The sequence below is a fragment of the Euprymna scolopes genome, chromosome 6, assembly GCF_053919585.1.
Source record: "Euprymna scolopes isolate OS-2025 chromosome 6, ASM5391958v1, whole genome shotgun sequence".
Lineage (NCBI taxonomy): Eukaryota > Metazoa > Mollusca > Cephalopoda > Sepiida > Sepiolidae > Euprymna > Euprymna scolopes.
Genome location: NC_136487.1, coordinates 125,979,369 through 126,004,106, shown reverse-complemented (window position 1 = coordinate 126,004,106; position 24,738 = coordinate 125,979,369). Strand labels below are relative to the sequence as shown.

The following is a 24,738-nucleotide window of genomic DNA, read 5'->3' as shown; positions in this document are numbered from 1 at the left end:
TTTAAATAAATACATTTTTAAAAAAATGACATTCATTTTATTGATTTTGAAGAATATTTAACTGACAAATGTTTTAGCAGTAAGAAAAAAGAATTAAATTATCACCATTTTCAATAAATAAGAGACATATTCATTTTATTTAATGAATATTTAGCTGACATTGACAATTATTTTTACAGGAGTCATTTATTTTTTTTTTAGTAGTATTGACTCTAAAAGATATTTATTATTTCAAAAGGAACATTATTATTAACTAGCTGTACCCGGCCATGTGTTGCTGTGGCTCTGTCTGTTTAAATAGAAATACAATAAAACAAATAAAAATGTACTGTAAATTTACTGAAAATATATATATATTTCTTTATTTATCTCAGGAAAAGTTGCATTCTGTAATGTTTATATATATATTTATTGTTTTTCGCAATTTTTTTAACAACAAAAGTTGTTTTTTCTTTTTGGAACATACGCACACAAACACATGCATGCGTGGACTATAATAAGAACCATCAGCAACGCAGTTTTTGTGTTTATGTTCTCAATATTTGTGGATACACAATATTTTGAGACTTGTTGATGTTTATAGCAAACACCAAGCGAATTGTAAAGGGCAACACACACACACACACACACACACACACACAAAACAGTAATGACCTAAGCATGAAACGAACTTGACGCTGTGCAAATTAATGTCTCTTAGTGATGCCATATTATAATTTTAGTAATCATTCGTTTATGAAATGTAGAATTGGATTCCGGACTATGAGAATTATCAGAGCTCAGGCAATCAGAATGGACAAAGTTTGGTGAGAGAGCCATTATTATTTATGAACTGGAAACTTTGAAGATTATGTTAAGTCTATATTGTTAATAGCCAGTGTGATACATTTGTAAAAATGTATAATAAATTATTTTTATTAATTTTCAAACTGAGAGAGGATATATTTGCCCTATCTTTTATTTATTATTTTTGCGCTCAAAAAAAGGAGGCGCTGAGAAGTGAAAGTCTGGAGTGGCGAAGGCAGCGAAAGGTGAAGACTACGATGTTGTGGAACTGATTATAGACAGAGACAGAGATGAACATCAACAAAACATAGCTGTCAGACGGCAAAAGTCAGTTTTAACTAGCAGCCTAAATGAAAAGACTGACTGAACAAGAATAAACCCAACGACGACAGAGCTGGGCGGAAAATTGAAAGAATAGCGAAATATTGATGACAGGCCAGTGATTTCATATGAGCTTCAGAAACGAGAATTCCAAGCAAACCATGCGCGCATGACAAATGTAAACAACAAGGAAAGGTGATTGAAAACAGTGGAGAACCAGCATGCAACCAAACAAACTATAAGAAAGTTCAAAGGAAAGAAATCTAGAAACAAAAGAAAGGATACATTTTAAAAAGAAATCAGCGAGTCATCCATCAAAAACTTTTCATCTCTCTCGCATATAACTTATGATCCATCTCAAACAGAGCAGACAAACTTTTTCTTTGTTATGAATATAAACTGTTACATGTTTGTTATTTTTTTTTTTCTTTTCTTGATTTGAATTTTATTTATTTTTATATAAATAAAAGTTTGTTAATTTTCATTGGTATTTGTCCTCGCTATTTCCGATGTGATTTCGTTGTCCAGTACATTTCATTTTATTGTTGTCTTCAAGATGGATTTCCCTTCCCATACCAACCCATTACCAAGGAACCTGGGAAATTTCTTCTTTTTTTTTAATATATATATCTCATTATGTCACCCATCTCTACCGTCCCCAGTAGGACTGGGTTACAGCGTAACACCAGTTACAGGTGGTGAAAGAATAGATTCTGTGGAAAGTGTAGAATTCGTTCCGGTGACAACTGGAAGTATTGGTAGGACTAAATAATTAGAGAGAAATGTAGAGACTTCTTCCTCTAAAAATGTTGCGATTGTGATAGTGTTGCTCTTGGGATGCAATGTAGCATTTTAATATCACAGATGAATCTGTATAAAATGGTTTCTGAAAGCTACATAAGATGGTGGCTATTGGCCTAGATGTATTGAATTTGTATGTGGCATCTGTTATCGTAAACCTACAATACTTTTGTCCAGAGGGGAATTTCTGCAATCTTATTATTATATAAGAGATAGTACACTATTCCAGTAGCTTCTTTCCCGGAACTGAAAGTCTGTGGAACTCTCTTCCTGCTGACCTCCTACCTACAGCTTTGGTCTTTTCAAGGTTAATAGGCATTTGCCACCTTTGCGATAATCATCTTTCATTCTTGTTAGCTACTTGAAGTAGTTTCATGCCTTGTCTGAAGTGATTTCTATTTAAAAAAAAAAAAATATATAATCCAGATTATATTTCCATGATGTCTCACTAATAATGATAATAACTAGTAACGGATCATGATGAGAGTTGTCCTTGTTACCAAAGTAGATTATACAAATATAAGTTAGAAATTGGAATGCAGATCAGCGTCTAATTTGGAATTTAAGGCTGAGTTTGTTTTGGCAGTTGATGATTTATGAAATTTATGAAATTCTGCATATAAATTTATAAAATAAGCATTAGGCTCCTTTAGTTAGAAAGAAATGTGAAAAACTAAACAGATTTTGATAAATACAGTTGACTGATCAGATAAAAATCAGAGTAGAGATTGTTACCGAATAATAACAAGGATGTCCTGTGCTTGGTTCCCCCCAGTAAAGCTTTGACAGTGTGAGAGTAGGGTAATGCCAACATCCTATATCAGAACTAAGAGTTAACAATGTAGAATCCATTTTGTTTTGGGCCCTGTCGGTGGGGCATTAGAATATGCCGACTGCCCCCCTGCAGAGGGTAAAAGTCCCTCAATGGGGGTCCTGGATATGACCTTAAACTATATCCAGTGGTGAGGCCCCAGCTTGTGGGCTTTGGGGAGTGTGGAGCCACCCTTTAATTACCATTGCTCCCAGGTCCACTCTGACCCGGAGTGGTAGTACCTGTTAGGGTCCCAACTATGGGTTAAATAGAAACCGACTTGAAAACAACAAATATGTTCTATTAAAAAAATTTTCTTCAAAATCTTTGGATTCGGCATTAAATAACCCGAAAAGGGTTGATATGCCGTAAAACAAAAACAACCAACCAACCAACCATTTTGTTTTGAGATTTCATTTGTGATTAAAACCAGGAAAAAAATAAATGATGCAAAAATGTTTTTAAATTTGTATTTTTCTTTCTTAAGGTTCTAGATTTAGAAATATTTGTATACTAGTTGTTATAGATAGCTCTCTTCCTCAACAGAGAATAGAAGTAATTTTTTTGGTCCCCCGACAAAAGGAGGGTAGACCTATAAATTCACCCTTGTCCATTCGTCTGTTGGTCTGTCCGCACTTTTCTCAATAACTGCGCTTTGGAATTTTTTTGAAATTTTGCACAAACATTAAACATGACATGAGTAAAAAAGTAGAAGAACGGATATTCTGGGAAAACTCTGGTTGCCCCCTAGAGGTGCTTTTCGGATTAAAATGGCTAAAATTGATGTTTTTGTTGCGTTGGATTTTTATAAAACTTTCTGAAAAGTTGTAACTAACTGATTTCTATATAATTTTGTTTGTCTATGTTTCACAATAACTTTTGGGTGTATGCCAGGGGCTCTTTTAGGGCTAATAAAAACACTCCATTTTTGGGACTATTTTACCATATTTGTCTCAAATTTTCTGTGTATGTCTATTTAGCAGTTTTGCATGGTGCTGAACTCAAATATGTTAACGCCTTGGGGACTTTTGGGGCTAAATGGGTGGAGGGGCAAATGATGGACTTAGTCATTTCTTTTTTTTTCATGGTGCGGATTTACATATGTTAAGGCCTAAAACTACACCGTTTGTTCATTTTCACCAGGATTTGACATTCCCTGGGAACTTTTGGAGCTAAATGGGAGAGGAGGGGGCAATGCTGAACTTGGTCATTTTTATTTTTTTATGTCTCGTTCACTGTGCACTCACGGGGGACCATGCATGCTTCACTTGTTTTCCTCTCGTTCCACTTTCTACTCTCCTATGTCTTTAATTATCAGCTGTCATGTATATATATATATATATATATATATATATATATATATATAGTCATCCACATACAGTACTGTTTCGCTGTTTCACAGCTCATCAGTGCAGCTAGACAGGCAACTACCTCAAGCCAGGATTGAAACCCGACCGTTTGTACGGCAGTCAAGGCTCCTAACCATTACGCTATTGGCGGTTGCTTGAACGAGTAGTGAGTTTAACGATGTTTTGATATCGTCTGAAATACGTCCGCTCGATTTGTTTACACAAAGAGCGTCGCTTATATGCTAATGGTAATTCGTGTTTCACTTCTCAATATGCTCAACTCAAGGTGAGGAGCACTATAGTCATCCACATACAGTACTGTTTCGCTGTTTCACAGCTCATCAGTGCGGCTAGACAGGCAACTACCTCAAGCCAGGATTGAAACCCGACCGTTTGTACGGCAGTCAAGGCTCCTAACCATTACGCTATTGGCGGTTGCTTGAACGAGTAGTGAGTTTAACGATGTTTTGATATCGTCTGAAATACGTCCGCTCGATTTGTTTACACAAAGAGCGTCGCTTATATGCTAATGGTACTGTATCAAAAATGTAATTGTCTAGTTTAGATGCTTGAAAATACCATAAGGTTGAAATAAATTATTGCATCGACAATTATGTAATTTCCGTGTTATATTTTTATGTTATTGCTCTGTTTACCACATTGAGCTCTCATACCCGGATTTCCTCCTGGAATTATTCCATTATAACACTATATATATATATATATATATATATATATATATATATATATCATCCACATACAGTACTGTTTCGCTGTTTCACAGCTCATCAGTGCGGCTAGACAGGCAACTACCTCAAGCCATGATTGAAACCCGACCGTTTGTACGGCAGTCAAGGCTCCTAACCATTACGCTATTGGCGGTTGCTTGAACGAGTAGTGAGTTTAACGATGTTTTGATATCGTCTGAAATACGTCCGCTCGATTTGTTTACACAAAGAGCGTCGCTTATATGCTAATGGTACTGTATCAAAAATGTAATTGTCTAGTTTAAATGCTTGAAAATACCATAAGGTTGAAATAAATTATTGCATCGACAATTATGTAATTTCCGTGTTATATTTTTATGTTATTGCTCTGTTTACCACATTGAGCTCTCATACCCGGATTTCCTCCTGGAATTATTCCATTATAACACTATATATATATATATATATATATATATATATATATATATATATCATCCACATACAGTACTGTTTCGCTGTTTCACAGCTCATCAGTGCGGCTAGACAGGCAACTACCTCAAGCCATGATTGAAACCCGACCGTTTGTACGGCAGTCAAGGCTCCTAACCATTACGCTATTGGCGGCTGCTTGAACGAGTAGTGAGTTTAACGATGTTTTGATATCGTTCGATATATATATATATTTTTTTTTTGTTTTGTTTTTGCAATCTGATATACATGTATTTTTAATTTTCAATAAATATAATGTAAAATTGTTTTATTACAGACTGGAGAGAAACCATTTAAAATAGATTCTAATAAACATTCCCAGTTTAAGGTGAGATATTTTATTTATACAAATTTTTTTTTTTTTTTTTTTAATAAATTTAGAAATTTCTTTGGGGTTTTTTTTTTGGGGGATGGGTCAAATTCTTTTCCTATTGTAGCATGACTGGTTGTCACTGCTGCATAGATACTAGGAATACACATCAAAAAATTGAAATGGCTTAGAATATTTCAGTATTGGTATATATAGAAAGAGCTTGATGAGCTAAGAAAGAATCTTTTTAAATTTTTAAATGCAATTAAAATTAAGGAAGTTATGACTATTTTTGTGCCTTGCATGTTTGGATATTTTTCCCTCTAATATCATATGCGTTTTGTCACATTTTTTACACTACTTTTTCAGTAAAAATGTTATATCTTTGTTAAAACACAAGATTAAGCAATGAAATTTACCATATAAGTGTATTTTTGTACTAGGAATTAGAATATGCTACTGAAAATCTCCAGAAATGAATGGTTTCCAAATAATCTGCAGTAAATGCACATAAATATGCTGCAATTCCTTATAAGTACCATGTATCCATTAAAAGAAGAATGGTTAGAGAACTTCAAGCTGAATTGTAATGCATTTTATGTACAAATAACTGAAATCGAAATCTAGGACTGTTTAAAAATGAATATATATTGCAATATTTCTTTGGTATTATTGTAGATTAATACCTTCCATTAAGTCCCCACTTCAACCAATCTGACCACCTCTCCAAAATTGTGATTTTTACCTTTGTAGGCAATTACGTGTGAACACCTTGAAAAACTTTAATGAAAGATAAACAAGTATTACTTTAGGATTTAGTGTAAAATGATCCCCCATTTTGAGCCATTCTAGCGTTTTAGGGCAGTTAACCATTTTTTTTTTCTATAGAGATAAATCCTGTGTGCCTTTTTTTTTTATTTAAAGACAATTATGTGTGGTTTTAAGAGGGTTTTTCTGCAATTATTAGAGGGTGGGAGGTTGCTGCTGACTTTTGGATTAATGATAGAGATAAAGAAAATTATATGTGGACATCCTGAAGATTTGATAGAAACAAAACAAAAATAATTTTAGAATTTAGAGTGGGGGTTGGTTTCACATAAATTTAATGTAAAATAATTAACCATTTCAAGAACATTCTAGCATTTTAGGACAGTTGACCAATTTATTTTTTTTATGGGAGATAGATTGTACACTTTTCTTTAAGGAAAGATCTGTTTTTTATTTTTTGTTTTTTATTTGTTTGTTTGTTTTTTTTTGTTTGTTTTTTTTTGTTTTTTTTTTCAGACACTTATATGTAGCTTACCGAGGAATTTTGTTTGGTGAGGAGCTTATCACTTGGACTTAGCGTTATTGTTAGGATTAAAGAAGGTTTAAGGAGGAGAAGGCTTGCCACTCATATCTAGGGTTAGAGATAGGATTAAGGGAATTTTTTTTAAGAGGGTGTTTGGCACCAATATTCAATATTTACGATTAGTGGTTCATAATTATTGGCTTTTGAAAATGTTATGCTTTAGATTTTGAACATCCAATTACTTTTAAATATGTAAACTTACGTAAATGAGGGATGTGAAACTTTACAAAAATTACGACAAACAGACAAATATAAATTTCATTTAAAACAAGTGATGTCACTAACAGAAAACATGACGTTTGGAAAACTTATTAAGTATTTTTTGACTACCTATTTAAATATCAAAAAACACTTTTTGCTAAAGCTGACAAATCGTTCACAAGTTTTGGATAAATTTGGTTTTATTTTCAATTACATTTATTGTCCAAGTGACACATTATTTCATTAAACTTTCCAGTTTAAGATGTTTTTTATTTCTCTACCTGGACTTCGGGCCAAGATCACAGTATGGTATTCTGATGCTCCACTTCACCTTTTCTGTCCTCTGTCAGTGAAGGAGATTAGTGTCTATTCGATCATAATCCGCTGAAAAAAAAAATGTAAAAAAAAAAAAAAAAACGGAAAAAAAAATATTGGGGGTGAGGGAGATACTTTTTTTTTTTTTTTTTTTTTTTTTTTACAAAGGCATCACCACATTATCAAGGCCCAGAGGCCACTCAAGGATAAGGGTTAAAGAGTGTACAGTAGAAATTGGTCAATATAGTAATCATTAGTAATGAAAATTTGGTAAATTTAATAACTTATATGGAACGGCTCATCAAGAACTTATTTACTTTAGACTTGAACACAACCATATTGTAGTCAGCCGGAAAGCAGGAAAACGGAAGACAATTCCACAGGCGTGCAGTTCTAAGAAAGAAGCTTTGTTCATGGAATCTACGTTTAGGTTTAGGCACAGATAAAGAGTGGGGGAAATTATTGATAGTGTTTACAGCTAGACGAGTGTTTCTTGTGAAAGTTTGGCGAGGGGGGACCAAAGATTGAAGCTCAGTTGAACACTTTCCATGAAAATAACGATACATCAGAGACAAACTCGCAACATCTCTTCTGTGAGATAGAGGTTGCAAGGAGGAGAAAAGGACATCTCCTACGAGGCTACGAAGTCTATTTTGAACTCTATCAAGGCAGGACAAGTCCTTTCTAGCAGCTCCTGCCCAGATGTGGCAACAGTATTCCATCCTTGGACGTACCTGGCTCTTATATAGGTAGAGAATAGCATCAGCAGTGAGATATCTACTGGATCGATAGAAAGATCCCACCATTTTTCCAGCGGCCTTGGCAACAGATTTGATATACGTGTTCCATTTAAGATCAGGAGTAATGGTCAAGCCCAGAAGCTTGTCAAAACTTGAGGCCTCCTGAAGACGAGAGCCATTCATTTCAATTGATGACAAATGTGGATTAGAATGTTGATGATGTAAAGAGAGAAGCTTGGTTTTAGATGCATTAAAAGTAACCAGCCACTCCTTTCCCCATTGTACTACGTGCTCAAGATCAGAGGAGAGAGAATTGGAGAGAACTTGGTCGTTTACTGTCTTAGATGTGGTACCATAAATGGTAGTGTCGTCAGCATAAATGTCTACAAATGATGTAAGGATATGATTTGGAAGATCATTAATGTAGATCAGGAAAAGAGTTGGGCCCAGGATGGATCCCTGAGGGACACCGGCATTAATACTGTGAGCTTCTGATTTTTGCCCCTCAACTACTACTCTTATGAACCTATCAGAAAGAAATGATTTAATAATTGAGAAGACTTTTCCAGCTATACCATAGCTAGCGATCTTATGAAGTAAACCTTTATGCCATACCCTATCAAAGGCTTTAGATATGTCAAGAGCAATTGCTCTAGAAAGATTGCCACCGTCGAGAGATTTGCTAATCCTATGCGATATAACTGTAAGGACATCTGCTGTAGATCTAGCAGAACGGAAACCATATTGAGTGTCACTAAGAAGGTTATTTTTGTTGAGATGTTTGATTACTTCTGTATTTAACACAGATTCTAGCAACTTACTCATGACGCACAGGAGACTTATTGGCCTGTACTGAGAGGGGGATGAGCGATCACCTGAATTCTTAAATACAGGGCATACTGATGAGGTTTTCCAGGGAGATGGGAAACTATTCTCCTTAAGACAACGTTTAAACAGTTTTGTAAGTATGGGCGCTAATTCAGGTTGAAGTTTTTTGAGTACTATAATTGGAATACCATCAGGGCCAGTTGCTTTACTCGAATCAAGGTTTTTGATTAGCTTGGCAACATCACATACAGATATACGTATATCACATAGCGTGTTTTCTGATACAGGAGGAAATATTGGGGGTTGGCGGTCTTGATCGCAAAGGGTAGAATTTGCTGCAAAGTTCTTGACAAAGAGTTTGGCTTTGCCTGATGCTGACGAGATTACCTCAGGTCCATTGATAATAGTTGGGATGGAGCACACGCTTCTGTTCAGGATTCTGTTTGCTATTTGCCAAAACTGGTGGGAACCAAGCCGCTGCTCAGCTACTTTGGACTTAACAGATTGAGCATACAACTCTCTTGCGTTCCTTATTACTTTCTTACAATGGTTGCTGGCAGTCCTGAAAACGGCTTTAGTTTCCATACATCTATTACGTTTGAAGCAGTGGAAAAAGTGATTTCTGTGCGCAATGGCAGCAGCACATTCTGGAGAGAACCATGGCTGGCTGTTAGGTTTTTTCTGAAACTTTTTAGAGGGTATGAAATGGTCAATACCTACAATTAACCATTCAGTTAGGTCTAATACTATAGAGGACACATCCTTTTTAAACATGGAATGCAGAGGTAGATCAGATATAAATGTACGGAAGCTATCCCAGTCAGCCTTAGTGTATCGATATACTGTACGATGAAGAGGTACATCTGGGGACTTATTACATTTCATTTTTATCTTAATTGATACAACAGAGTGGTCGGAAGATCCAAGAGGCGACAGAACAGAAACTGAACATAGTTCAGGGCAAGTTGTGAGAAAAAGGTCTAGTAGGCTCGCATACTGGCCATCATTATCGGGCACACGGGTAGGTTCCTGAACAATCTGAGTGAGGTCATAGGCAATGGAGAAATCATGACAGAACCTCCCCTCATCATCGGTCTTGTTTGAGTGGGTCAACCATTCAACGTTGTGAACATTGAAGTCTCCACATATGTGAATGTTAGCTGAAGGATAAGTAGAAAGGACTTGGTCAATTTTCTCAGATATGCTTTGAAAGATAGTAACTCCACTGTTGTGGGGGCGATAGAGAGTAAATATAAATGCAGTAGTGTGAGCTAAAGCAACCCGGAAGCACATATAGGGTAAGTTAGGATCTTCCCTGGAGATGTCCCTCCCACATGGAAAGCTATCTTTAATATAGGCACATATTCCATGCCCATGGCGATCTTGGGGGTCAGATTTAGAAGTTAAGTTAGAGTATCCTGAAATTGCAAACTCATCTAGGGAAATAGCCTGTCCAATGCCAGTTTCACTTAAAAATAAAAGGTCTGGTTTAGTCTCCTGTAATTGGGTTTCAACCTCTGGAAGGTTAGAACGAAGACCCCTGATGTTGGAGAAGGAGACATGGTAGTAGGGGTCTACGTTGGAAGTTGGGGAACCGGGTTTAATCGTGTATTTTTTCTTGAAACTTGTCATGATGAAATTTTGGAATTTGTGGACTAGGTCGACAGATTTACTTAGAGCAGGACAGAGAAGGGAAATTAAGAGAGAAAAAGAAACGAAGAATTTTTTATTTTTTTTTATTTGTAGTTAATGATAAGGTAAAGCCGTAACAATTACCCACTAGTATGGCATCGAGAGGCCCCACCAGAAGCTACTGCATGGTCCAGAATCCATTCACCAAATGGCAATACAGCAGCCCCAGTACTTTGCACCTGCTGATAGGACAGCCTCCTTAGTGGTTAATCCAAGGTTCGGGTCCCTGACTATCAGGCGGATAACGTCAGCCCAGACAAAACGTTTACCTCCAGCACCCTTACTAGTGACATGGCTACAAGGATAGACATAGAAACAGAAAATTTCCGCCATCTCAGCCAACTGTTCGCAAAAATACTGCCAACCTAGATACTGATGCACACATGAAACAAAAAAAATCATGTTTCACATTTTCGTTTTTTTAATTCACCGTTAAAAACTAATGCAATGGATAAAGGTGCACACAAGTTACATATTTACAAAGCTTATTTTCTTGTCTGTTCAACTGTATAAATATTTTTTTTAATTTGACTACAAATAACGCTGAACTGGTTGGGATTGTTTTAATTATATATTCTGATAATTGAATAGCTCTAATTAAGCTAATTATGTTCTGATAACAAAATAACTCAATATGTAAGAACGTTTTTTTATATTCATATTTTCATTTTTTAAATTTTTAATTCATTCTGGAATAAAAAATAACAACAAAAAACCCAAAAAAACGTTGTTTACACAATACTATCGCTGATAGTAATGCTGTTGCTGCTACTACGGATAGTTTTTAGATAGTTTTTTTTTTTTAAATAGAACAATTTTTTTCCCCAGGTATCATGATTTTAAATTGTTCGGTACCACAAGAGAAAGCAGGTTACAATTTTACTTTTTACAAATGAAGACAGGAAAAAGATTGATTTATTTAATAGTGAGTGTCTAAAGAAAATTTTGCTCAAAATCTTCAATACTCGTCATGTTGAAGTCTTTTTTTTAACACAACAAAAAAAATGAACTGTCAAACGAATTTCGGACACCCGAATCTATTAAAAGTGACATCTCTTTTAGTTAATTTCCAAATTTCATAAAAAAATATTAACACAAATGCGATATGACCATTACAAAATTTTACCAAAAATGCTTTTATAACTTTTTGATCATTTTATTTGCTTAAAACTCTTAAAATATATAATGTATGTTATTTTTTTTTTATTAATTCATTTGAAAGTATATTCATTTCCAAACAAAACGGTGGTATTTTGAGGACATAAGGTGCTTTCGTTTTTAAAATATGACAATTTTAGCAGAACTCCTTTAATCTGTGATTATCCAAAGCGGTTTATTGTCCGTGTGTATTGTTACATATAACGAGTTTAAGATAAGCGTGATACTTTTTCGAAAGGAAAAGAAAAGATAATGTCAATAATTAATGTATTTTTCAAATTCAAAGTGCATCTTCGAAGATCTTCTGCTGAATACAGATCACTTGAAGAAGCTGGTGTGTACCTTCATCACAGCATCTAGGTAGAACCATAACCTGGAGCAGAAGCTTGAACACCAGTTTGGTCCTGGCAACCAGCTCATCCTTGGTGTTGCAGGTGGTATGGCTGATGCCCTTCTCAACTACACTGCACATATAATAGTCTATGTGATTGCAATCGAGTCAGATGTTGAAACTAGTGAATTTCTGGAAGTCCTCAGACAGTCACTTCTGTGTTGGGAGTGTGACATGGATCTTAGTCCTACTGCCACACATATGGTCTTCCTGCAGTCACCCTCTCTACTCAGCGCTCGACAACAGTGGACAACAATATAGCCATATGCACAGAAATGCAAAGTTACTTGTAGCGTCCCAGCGGTGATGCTATGTCATTCGGAAAAAAATACAAAACAAAGTTTGTTTTGTTTGTTGACTCTAGTATAAGAGTAGGGAAACTCTAGCAGTAAGATCACCTAACAGACCTTGCTTGTTTTGAAAAGTGTGCTGAGAAAGTCTTGTGTCTGAAATGTTCTCTATGTTGGGGAATAGAGTACAAAATCTTGCGACAGTAGCGCCCTCTATAATCCACCTATTTATTAGGTTAGATGAATCTAGCATACAATGCACGGGCAAGATCTGGCTTTATACATGATTATTTAACAAGTGTACCTTACTAACGATGTCATCCGAGGTGTGACGTGTTATCTTTTATCTTTACAGCAAATGATATCCGAAGTGGTCAACTTCTTTACGAATTTGGTGCGGGCAACTTTCCTACCTGATTCTCTTGAGAAACTTCCTCAGCAAGAACGTGAAAAGTATGGAATCTGGCCAGAGAATAAACAAGATCTACCATTTGCTTGGCTGCCCCACTGCGTCCGTTGTGTAAGGTGAGTAGTACAGTCTTCTAACATATAAATTATCTTACCGTTTTTCTTTTTAATTCACACCCAAATAGCATTTAAGTTGCTTTTTTGCTTTTGACTAGCCAATTTCCATTTGTTGTACAGAATTATTACCCTAGGTGATTCAACCAGCTTCCCTCGAAGGAGGAAGTGTCCAGGGAATATCAAATTCTCAAGCGATCCCCAGTTGCATGAATATCCTGGTTAAGAAAGATGGCAGTATTGTTTTCTGCAGTTCTTGCAGGGAGACGTCGATGTCTTCTTACATACGGCACCTGATATTCCCAAATAGTCACCCAAAATGAAAAAAAAAATTGTGTTAATTTTCCAATGCTACAAACGATTCTTTTTAATCATTGTTTTTTCTTTTAAACTTAATTTTCCATTGCTGGTATTAATGATAAATTGAAAAATATTTATTTTAAACTACCAACTAAACTAAAATAAATATTTTTCATTTTATCATTAGCACCAGCAACAGAAAATTAAAAAAAAAAAAAATAACAATTAAAAGAATCATTTGTGGCATCGGAAAATTAGCACAAATTTTTTCTGATTATGATGCTCCAAAATGCGGCCAATTTTCCGATTCTTGATTCCGATTAATCGTCCTAACATTAGTTTTAATAGAAGCTGCCATGTTTAATTCTAACCGTTTCTGATCATATTCTGGTCTCTTTTTCATATGGTGTTCTCTAGACTAAATATTACATGGGAACGTGCTAAAACAATTTCTTGCAGTTTTCAAGGATGTAAGTTACTCGCTTTTTAGCAACATTTTTTTTTTCTTTTCTTTTTTAGTTTAACCTCAAGAAAACAGATCAGCACTTAAATCACTAGAATCTCTTATTAATGGAAGTTCTCTGCTTTTTGGTCGAAATTTTTTTTTAAGAAAAAAATTTGTTTTTAAAAAAAACAAAAAAAACAATTCTGTTAAAATTAGCATTTTGTGTAAAAAGAATGTTAAACTTGCTTTTGCATATAATGAAATTCAAAAATATTAAAAATGTTTGATCTAAGTAATAAACAAACAAAAAAAAACATGCTGTTAGCAACAGAAATACTCCAAGTACATATGAGAGGGAAGGATACAAGAAGTCTTCATTAAACAAATCTTTGGTTCGTGTCCAGAATTAATATTAAAATTTTTTTTTAAATTTGTATGATGTACATATCCATGACGAAACAAAAATGTCATATTCCAAAATATCAAATTTTATGAGTAAGCCAGAAGGAACTTTCTCATGCCGCCATCTTTTAGAAATAAAAGCAGATAACTCAACAATAATTCAAATTTGTGAGATCAGCTTTTAGCAAAATGCCTATAATTTCCTATTAATTGCTTAAAATTGTTTAAAAATGATTTTGTTTATAAAAATAAAACTACTTGATTAATTTATGTAATTTTTGGAATATGATGTTTTCTTTCCATCACAAGTATGCTCATTATAAAGATTTTTCTTTATTTTTGTCTTTTAATATGGGGAGGGGGGAATTCTAGAAACCACCAATAATTGATTAGAACCTTACCTCCTCAGTTTTTTCATTGCTATTTGGCTAAATTTTATTTGTTTCTCATTTCTGGGGGGTTTTTTCTGTCTTCTGTCTGGCTTATCTTTTCCTTATTTTTTTATTTATTTATTTTATTTTTATTTTTTTCTAATTTTGTTCTAACTGGAGATGGGGCATCCTACTAGATACCAAACCATCACCCATTATCTCATACATTTCAACCAAGAAAACTTTTTAATAGTCTAACCATCACTTTAAGTGCAATTGTTTGTATCTCTCTTGCACTTGAATTACCGGGTATATTTACAGGTAGTTTTTAAAATTCTTTTTCACGAGTCTGGTTGCTTCTGCTTCTATAATTACTTGAATGATGAAGATCTTCCCTAAATTCCAGTTTCTATTCCTGTCCTACATAAAACCTTGGTATTTCATTAGCTCTGTTTAAATCATTAGGGACACTATCTTCTAAGGTTATGTCTTTCTCCTTCTTTGCTATGTAAGGTTTAATGACTCCATTTTCTAGGTACCTAGTGGGTAGAAATTGCATAGTCATCTATATATATATATATATAAAAGGCAAATGCGGTGCGCGCATTTTTGTATGCCCAAGAAAGGCTTTTTTCACCGGCCTTCTTGAGGGGGGGGGGGGGTAATATGTCTTAAAACTGTTTATATACTCCCCAGACAATAATATCTACGATTTGCGAACGCACGTCGTGTCTAGATTTATTTTGATCGACTTTTATAAAATTTGTGTTATTTCGCTCTGTCGCATGTTTAGCTTTTTAGTATAAATAAAGTGAAACTAACATTGCAACGAACACAGCTCCTCGGCTTTTCCACCGGGGACGTCCAGAAAGCAAATCAGCTTTGATCAATGCGGTGAAAATCGTCATATCAGGTCAGACAATTGCTTTTCATTCGGTCACCTCCATTTTTTATGGGGAGTTGGTTTTCCCCCAATCCAACGTCTTTGGGAAACAAAACCAAAAAAACTGCCTTGCAGCCAAACTTAACTGCAGAATTTATGTTTGACCTGATTAAATCTATGCACCTGTCAATTCACTTTTTAATCATGAAATTTCAATCATTCACGTCCCCCTACCTTCGTAGCTTCGAGGTAAGTCATCACACTTTTTTCGCCTCAAGGATTCGGGTTCGAGCCTACCTCCTTCCCCAAAACTTTTTTTTTCAAACGCCGGGCATCCCTGCTAAGTTTTAACATCATTCGTTTTGCATCACGTTCATTTTTTTTGTTTTGTTTTTTTTCCATCACATTCGCTGTTTTTAATTGTTTTTTTTTTATAATATTTAAATAGGGTTATTACTTCGCCTTGTTTTGATTTACCCTCCCCCCCCACACACACACCTCTAAATACCCGGACAACGCCAGGAACCCCCGCAATCTATATATAAAAGACAAAATGTGTGTTCGTATGTGTTTGTATGTCTCGCAAAAACTTTCCACACAGGCGATGGATTTTCACAAGATTGGTATCATTTTGAAGTTCGAACCTTCGAAATATCGAAAAATTGGCTAAAAATATTCATTCCTTCACCCTCAACGAGACACTTTTCTACAGAGAAGGGTAGCAAAAAATTGTTCCTTCATGACAATCTAGCCAAAGATGCATGCGCAAAAGACATTGTTCCTTGAATTAGTTTAAATATTATAAAAACCGACCTAAATTCACTCACACAGTCATGACCTAATGGTCAAAGTGATGGCGTTGTTATCTTAAGATTGCAGGTTCAATCCGAGGTATCAGATAAGTTTTTTTTTTTTTTTTTTTTTTTTTTTAAATTATTTATGCCATTTTTTCGTTCTTTTTTCGTTTGCTATTTTTTTTTTCTTCTTTCCGATTTTTTTTTTTTATTACTTATTCTTTATTTTCCATTTTCTTTTGATTTACCCCTCCCTCACCCACACACACACACACCTCTAAACGCCTGCGCAATGCCAGGTACCCCTGCTAGTCTATAATATAAATCTCACCTGTGTTTAAATGTATGTATGTTTGTATGTCTGCCTACTTTTGACAGATGCAACAGATTTTCATGAGATTGGTATTATTTTGAAGCTTGGCCCTTCGGACAACAAATGTCGAAAAATTAGCTAAAAACATTAATTCCTTCTCTCTCAACTAGGTACTTTTCTACAGGGAGGGGTCACTTTTTTTCGCCGATATTTTCGAAAGTCATCCCCTCTTTTTGATTGACTAGCCTTAATTTAAACCTTCGCCACTTCCGGTTTGGTGATGGATGCAACAGCAAAGATGTCACTTTTCTTCTTTCATGGTACGGGTTTGAGCCTGCCTACTACTACTTTTAAAAAAAATTTATTTTAATTTATCTTTTTTTGCTCAACACCCACCTCCAAACACCCAGGCAACGCCGGGCACCTTGGCTAGTAGTGAATAATTCTGTTTTCAGTGAAGGCTAATAGTTCAAACAATTCATGAGCGGGGTAGAGGAGTTGGATGACTTTTGTTTCATCAAAGACTGACTCCCTCTTCCCTCTACATTTATTTATTTTTTTCAATAAAGAGGTCACCACTTATCAAAGTCCGGAGGCCACTCGAGGATAAGGGTTAATGTATGTACGATAGCCATTGGGACAATAGCGTAGTAATCGTTAGTAGTGGAGATTTGGTATAATACGATTATTTAAGAGGACAGTTTAGCAAGAACTTCTTTATATTGGACTTGAAGATGTAGTCAGCTAAGAAACAGGCCAGCGGAACAAAATTCCACGGGCGGGCAGTTCTAGGAAAGAAGCTTTGGTCATAGAGTTTTAGGCACCAATAAAGAATGGGGGAAATTATTGATAGTTGTTTTAGCTAGCCAAGTGTTCTTTGTGAAAGTTTGACAAGAGGCACCATAGATGGGAACTCGGGTGAGCACTTGCCATGAAAATAATAGACTCTGTATCTTTAATTTTAACTTTCTTAGTTGAAACTAATTGGAATTGCACTACACACACAAAGGGAAGCATATATCTGTGCATCTACTTCCTCTCCCCCCAAGTTGAAAATTCATCTTGCTTTCACCTGTTTTGCCATTGGCTATTCACATCACCTGGTAAGTGAAAAGCCAAGTTTAAATCATGTTCTGTTCTTGGCCTTCGGGCCGGGATCAAATTATTGTACCATTTTTATTGTTATCTTGTTTTGTTTTTACACGTCAATAAAAAATGTTTTAAAAAAATTGGGAGTTAAGTAGGATGTCCCCCAGTATGAAAGGGTGAATATGGTATTATGGTGAAAGATACTAGCTGGGAGAAACTTTGGATTTTGTTTAGTTCTGGAGTGACAAGGATGACTAACGACACCCACAATCCCCCTTTTGAGTTGGCCATGTGCCTAAGTTTTTTGTTCATTTTCAATGTATTTTTAACATGAATAAAGGATTTAATATCTCAAAGTGTAGTATCTGTCCTGCAGATGCTGCACTTAAGATAATTTGTACCAGTCAATGGAGGGGAAACCCTCTATACTGGGACAATTATTATTTTTGGTAACCAGAGTGACCCCTTTTTGCCTGCTTTTAGGGGAGCTGGTTTTTACCCCACATTAAAAACGGCCTTGTGCCTAATTTGCTTTGGTGGGGAAGCAAATAAATACATTAAATGACATGATCATGCTAACCAGTCAGCTATTTCCACCTGAAGCAATTGCTGATCTCAATGGTTATACCCCTATCAAACATACTTAGTAACCCACTGCACCTTTTTTTTTTATACATGGTAGTCACCACTTATCAAGGCCCGGAAGCCACTCAGGGATAGCGGTTATTGTGTATACAGTAATCAATGGGATAGTATCATAGCAATCATTAGTATTGGAGATTTGATAAAGTGTCTTACTTAAGGGGGCGGTTCATCAGGAATTTGTTTATGTTGGACTTGAAGACATCTAAGTTGTAGTCAGGTGGGAAACAGGCAAATGGAAGAGTTCTACAGGTGTGCACTTCTAAGAAAGAAGCTTTGTTCATGGAATCTACGTTTTGGTTTTGGCACAGATAAAGAGTGGGGAAAATGTTTGACAGTGGTTTCAGCTAAACGGGTGTTTATCGTGAAAGATTGGCGAGATGGGGGGGGCAGAGATTGGAGCTCAGACGAGCACTTGCCATGGAAATGACGATAAAACAAAGACAGGCTCGCAATCCTGCACCTGGCAAATCATATCTAAACTTTAAAAGTATATTACTCTTTAGTAATATTTAAAAATTTCTTTCCTTTCTTTTCAGGTCTTGTGTCAGTTCTGTATCCAGTCTTGATCTTCCGAGTGACTCGATCGAGTTGATGCAAGAATTGTCATTTGATATGCGTACACACTGCATGTTCACTCTGCTAAAACAAGCTATTACAGGTAAGTCTGTGCTTTATTATCAGAAAATGTTTGAACAATAAATAAACAAGTAACATTTTGATAATTATTCATTTCTTTTTTCTTTAGTATTTCACTACCCCTACCCCTCTAAAAACATACAGAAGGTAATCTTTGGGAGAATTAGAGCTGTTCTCCAAATCCCACAGAGTCTAGAAGTAGTCCTCCAATGATTGGATTAAATTAATTTGCCCTGGATGCTGATTGGTTATCATATTGCCAAATCATTCTGTAGAGCTGTAATGATATCCATTAGACTAACCATACACACTCAATTGCTGGTGCTACCAGATCATGCTATCTGAAGATATCAGTTTCCTGACCTAAAATGCATCAAACATTGATGTTTTTTCCTTTCCTTTTGCAAAACTTGGTTGTGTTCTGTAAAGCCAACAATAAAAGCAACAATTTTCCTCTATAAAACAAAAATCTTGTACCAAAATGGCCACACTCTGCATTAAATAATCAAAAAAAAAAGAGTTGATAAAACAAAACAACCTCCCAACTTTGGAAAAAAAAGGGAGAAGGTAATCTCTTGAAAAATTATACCACAGAATAGATATTACTCTGCCCTCACCTCCCCTAAAAATGAGGTAATATCTTAGAATATGGTATGGCAATAAAACAGTAGATAATATGAGCAGCTCTTAACATTTTAGTGTACACCCTACTAGTCTGTAGGTAATAAAATGTGTTTGTTTTTTTGTTTTTTTCTTTTTATAAAACAAGAGGGAAGCGGGAGGGGGGGGTCACAGCGTTATCTCCCTTTGTATTTGTTGCAATTTGTCTATATCAGCCATATTAAAAATCTAGCAAGCTCTATTTTCTTTTTTTTTTTTTTTTTACAGATGTGAAATCTTTGCATTCTAAAGAGACTTGGGCTGTAGAATCGGACGATGAATATGGAGGAACAACTCAACTGGTCAGTTCTTGTTATCCTTTATGTAATCTCTTTTCATATAATCTAGGTATCACATGACATTCCACCTGATTGATGATGATGCTCTAATTCATGAGCTTTACTAGTTGACATTAGTGTTAAAGGAGTTTAAAAAAAAAGTGTTGCTCTCCACTATTTCAAAGCAACTTATTTTTTCAAACAAATAAATGCTTTATTAAAAAAAAATCCTGCATTGTATTTGCTTTTTAAAAATTTCAGATTTTTACTACATTTTTTTTCATTTTTATTTAGTGTAAAGTCTCAAAAATCAAGGGACTCTTTTTTTTTTTCTTTCTTTTTTTTTTTTGGGGGGGGGTTAATTATTAATGAGATACATAGATATCCAGTTGTTTAACTTCTCTTTTACCTCTCAAACATTTAGTTGATAAAGGAGTGAAGAACATTATTTTCTTCTCCCTTATTAACCAAATTAACTATATTATAGTAAATCTTTCTTGTAGTCTCCTGACCGGCTTCCAGAAGAATTCATCTAAACTGGTGAAATATTCAGTTAAGTGCTGTTACTTGAGCTAACATCACTAGAAAAAGCTGCACCATTCCTTGTACAAGCCAGTTTATAGCAGTGTTGAGGGGATTGGGGGGGGGGGGCTTTTAAATTCTATGTTACTCTGAATATTTGGTCAGGGTTTACTTGTAAGAAGTATGCTTATGTCAGATTGTCCTGAAAAACCCTTATACAGAGAGATTAAAGCCACTCGAGGATGGTGTCTAGTAGGTCATTAAAACTCTCACTAGATATTTTTCTTTTATTTTACTTCAGTTGAAGCTCTCAGAAATGAGATACATACTTGAATATTCCAGTAAAGTTGTTCTTTACGTCTTGAACATCGAGTTAGTAAAGAAGTTGAGAACATAACCCCCCCCCCATCTGATCATTTAAATATGTTATAGTATACATTTTTTGTGGTCTTACTGTATTCCATAATAAGAATTTATCTAGTCTGGTGGAGTACCCAGCTATGTGCTGTTACTTGAGATAATATCACTTTGCGAAGTATGCACAATTCCTCGTAAAAGCCACTGTGTGTTAGTCATACTGAGATGATATTTGGGCCGCAAATATTATGATTTTTGAATATTTAGTCAGGGTTTACTTGTAGAGAAAAATATCCTCATGCCAAGTTCTCTCCAGTAAGCATTCAAGTTCTCTCCAGTAAGCATTCAAGTTCTCTCCAGTAAGCATTCAAGTTCTCTCCAGTAAGCATTCAAGTTCTCTCCATATACATATATATGTGTGTGTGTTATAAGTTGAATTGTATATGTTAAACATTGAAAAAAAAAAAAAAAGCTTCTGTTGTGTTGGGTTTTTAATATTACTGATATTGACAAAACACAAATAGAAATAACTTTGTTCATATTATCACAAGAAAAATAACCGTTACCCTCTAACATTTTTTTTCAAATTAGATAAGATAGAAAAGATGTTTAAAAAAAAAGAAAACATTAAATATAATGGTTTTATGAAATAATAAGGTGTTTTGAAACAGTGCCAAGCAACCTTTTTTTGTTTTGTTTTGTTTTTTTAGAATTTCTCTAAAATTAATGGTTAACATTTTGATTATTTACATTACAGACTGTATATTTGTTAAATGTATTTAATTGTTTTTACATTTTCATTGCCAATTTGAACAGTAAAATAAATTTATAAATCTTAATAGGAAAATCAAGTATTTCTAAAATAATGAAAAGAAACTTTATTTCTTGTGTAGATTTTAAAAAGTTAATTTTGACTAGTTCTAAAGTGAAGGCAATTTTTTTTGTGTGTGTGTGTGTGTGTGTGTTTTTTTGTTTTGTTTTTTTTTGTTATAGATAATCCTCAGGGTAATTATTTATAACTTGAAATACAAATCGAAAAATGCAGACAATTTTCATTTATACACATATACATATAATTGAGTGTTATTGACACAACGTTTCGGCCATTATATAACCTCCGACCTTCTCCAGGTGTATTGTGTTAAACTCTGGAATCTTTCTGGGAATCTGCACAGAATTTCGAATGGAAGCCTTTATTCAATTCATAGAGTAGCATGTTCTTGTTCTGTCAGCCATGATTGTGTAGAAGACCTAAGTAATTCACAATTGTCTTATCACCTTTGTTGAATATTGAATGTACAACTTTCCTGTTTCACTATGTGAGGATTAAAGATGGAGATGCTACTTAAAGGTTTTTTTCCATTATTTTCTTCATCTCACAAATGTATTTTAGCCTAATATTTTACCATATATATATATATATATATATATATATATATATATATATATAGTGAATGAATGACAAAAGTCTATATTCCAAAGTTCATGATGTTGACCATCTTATAATTTATTCTTTAATTCAGTTGACATTTACAATTCTTAACAGTATCTTTTTTGTAGAACAAAGTCAATCCCTTAATTATTATATCAATTAGTGAATCTATTTTGCCCTTAACTCATCTGAAGAAGTAGCAACAATCAATCCATTAAAAGCAAATAAAGTGCATTTTGACATGAATAAGGAAATAAAGTATATTTCCACAGATATATATACAGGGTGTCCACAAAGTCTGGCTACATTATGTAGCCAGACTTTGTGGAAGCATCATCTAGATTATGTAGCCAGACTTTGTGGGCACCCTATATATATATATATATATATATATATATATATATATATATATATACAGGATGCTTCCACAAACTCTGGCTGCATAATGTAGCCAGACTTTGTGGACACCCTGTGTGTGTATATATATATATATATATATATATATATATATATATATATATATGTAACCAAGTTATGGGGTTGATATGCCGTTGTAGAGAAAGAGCCAAAAGAACGAAAAAATAGGACGATCAAATGACTCTGTGGTTAGAATAGACAAAGGAAAAAGTATGTCAAGAGATACTTATTGTTGTAACGGTCAGAGTTTGAAGTGAGCTGGCTGTTTATTTTGAAACACAGAATTCGAGATGAAATGACAGGCGGTTGTTTATTTTAGAAAACAAGGTTTGAAAGCTGATGACAGGCAAGTTTTCTTGTTGTAAACAAATACAAACTCGTGATGTTTAAAGGGCATTGATGGATATGTATATATTCCTCGAACACAGAGAAAAGAACAGAAGGTGAAGGAAGGAGAAGAGAGAAGGAGAAGAGAGGAGGGGAGAAGGAAGAAAAAGAGAGAATTCGATTTTGGCGAATTCAGATGGTGTTAAAGTCGGGCAGAGATGGCTTTTGACTTAAAACACGTATCTCCAATGGCCGAAAAACTTATCTGAACTCGAGTCACAAGCTACCGTTTTAAAATAGCTACAGCCAACTTCCTTCAAACTCTGAAATATTATTAGACCATTATTATTGTGAATAAACCCAGATTAATTGTTTATTCGTGTGTGGAATCGTTTTTATTTCCTTTTTCACCACACTAAAATCCACGGCTCTCTTATCGGCGATGTTCGTCGGTAAGTGAGTACACAACGTCAGGTCCGGAGTATAAATTTAGACGATCAATTGATAATTCTGTCACTACCCCATATCAGCAACATTAAAACGGCTAAGAATTATCACCGGCAGTGGTCACTGGAAGGACGAAAATAGTGAGCTGCAAACCGCCAGAGTCGGGTCGTTTTCAGGCTGCCGTAATTGGAGTGGAAGAATTCTGAGGTCGACGATCATCTCAACCGACCGGCTGAAGGGGGTGACATATATATATATATATATATATATATATATATATATATATATATATATATATATACACACACGTTTTATTTTTTTATTACCGTATCTTTCTGTTAAATTACATTATTGTTTCAGCTACCTGGCCGTTTTTTTGGCCGTCTGTAGCATCCTCAAACTTTTACAGAAACATAAAACGCATATTTGCTCTACAACAGTATTGAGCACTCTCTTCAGGTTTTTATTAATTACCATTTCTACTAAATATATATATATATATATATACATATCTTTTGTTACATCCCATTAAGAATTTGTAGAGGACTTGAACAGAATCTTTGAAGTGATTTTAAAGTTTCATTCCTTTAAGTTGTGTTTGGTTCTTTTCTTTACAGCCTGCTCTGTTTGAAAATATAGTTAATGAAACCATCCAGCATCTTCATGAAGTGGTCATTCAAAACCGCAGCGGAGAATGCGAGGTAAACTCTTGAAACAGACAAATATTATTTACACCATATTCTCTCCTACATAAGACATTGTGACTACAACTCATGCCCTAGTATTACCATCATCTGATATTCGTTGTTGTTTTTTTGTTTGTTTGTTTTTTTTTTGTTAAGTATACACTGTTAGATAAAAACGGATTCATTTAAATAAATAAATAGAAACACTAGACTTTTTAACTGTTTAAAAACAGGCAAAAGTTTTAGCCCATTACTTTAGAATGAGTGCTTCATGCCAAATTGATGACTGAATATGGTTAGATTTGTACTCATTTTTACATTAAATGCCAATCCCTATTAGTTTCTAACTGTGCATCAAACAAATACCATAATACTTAATTCGCTGCATGTAAGCATCACAAAGGTCTATGCATAGAAATTAATAGGGATTAATATTTAAGTTCCACTTTTTCTTCAAAAACTATTTGGCTGTTTTATCAGTCAGATTTGCCCAGTAGTTTCCGAGAAAAGATGAAACTTCAATCCAAATCTCTATTAATCCTTAACTGTGCATTGAGCGATATCACAATACTTAGTTTGCTGCACATTCTCATAACAAAGGTTCATTCAAAAGGAAGAGAAATATAATATAGACTTTTGAATTTAAAAGAACTCTTTGCTCTCGTCTCGATT

The 24,738-nt window shown here is 34.6% G+C and overlaps 1 protein-coding gene across 2 annotated transcripts in view; it reads left to right on the top strand.

The window, feature by feature from the left end:
* LOC145277943 (exocyst complex component 2-like) overlaps nucleotides 1–24,738 on the top strand; it is a 164,473-nt gene that overhangs the window by 71,773 nt on the left and 67,962 nt on the right. For both annotated transcript variants that reach the window (XM_080130027.1, XM_080130028.1), the window contains exons 16-20: nucleotides 5,542–5,592; nucleotides 12,896–13,065; nucleotides 18,841–18,962; nucleotides 19,829–19,902; nucleotides 23,998–24,081. In XM_080130027.1, coding sequence (XP_079986153.1) covers nucleotides 5,542–5,592; nucleotides 12,896–13,065; nucleotides 18,841–18,962; nucleotides 19,829–19,902; nucleotides 23,998–24,081 — 501 coding nt within the window. The remainder of the gene's footprint in view (nucleotides 1–5,541; nucleotides 5,593–12,895; nucleotides 13,066–18,840; nucleotides 18,963–19,828; nucleotides 19,903–23,997; nucleotides 24,082–24,738) is intronic.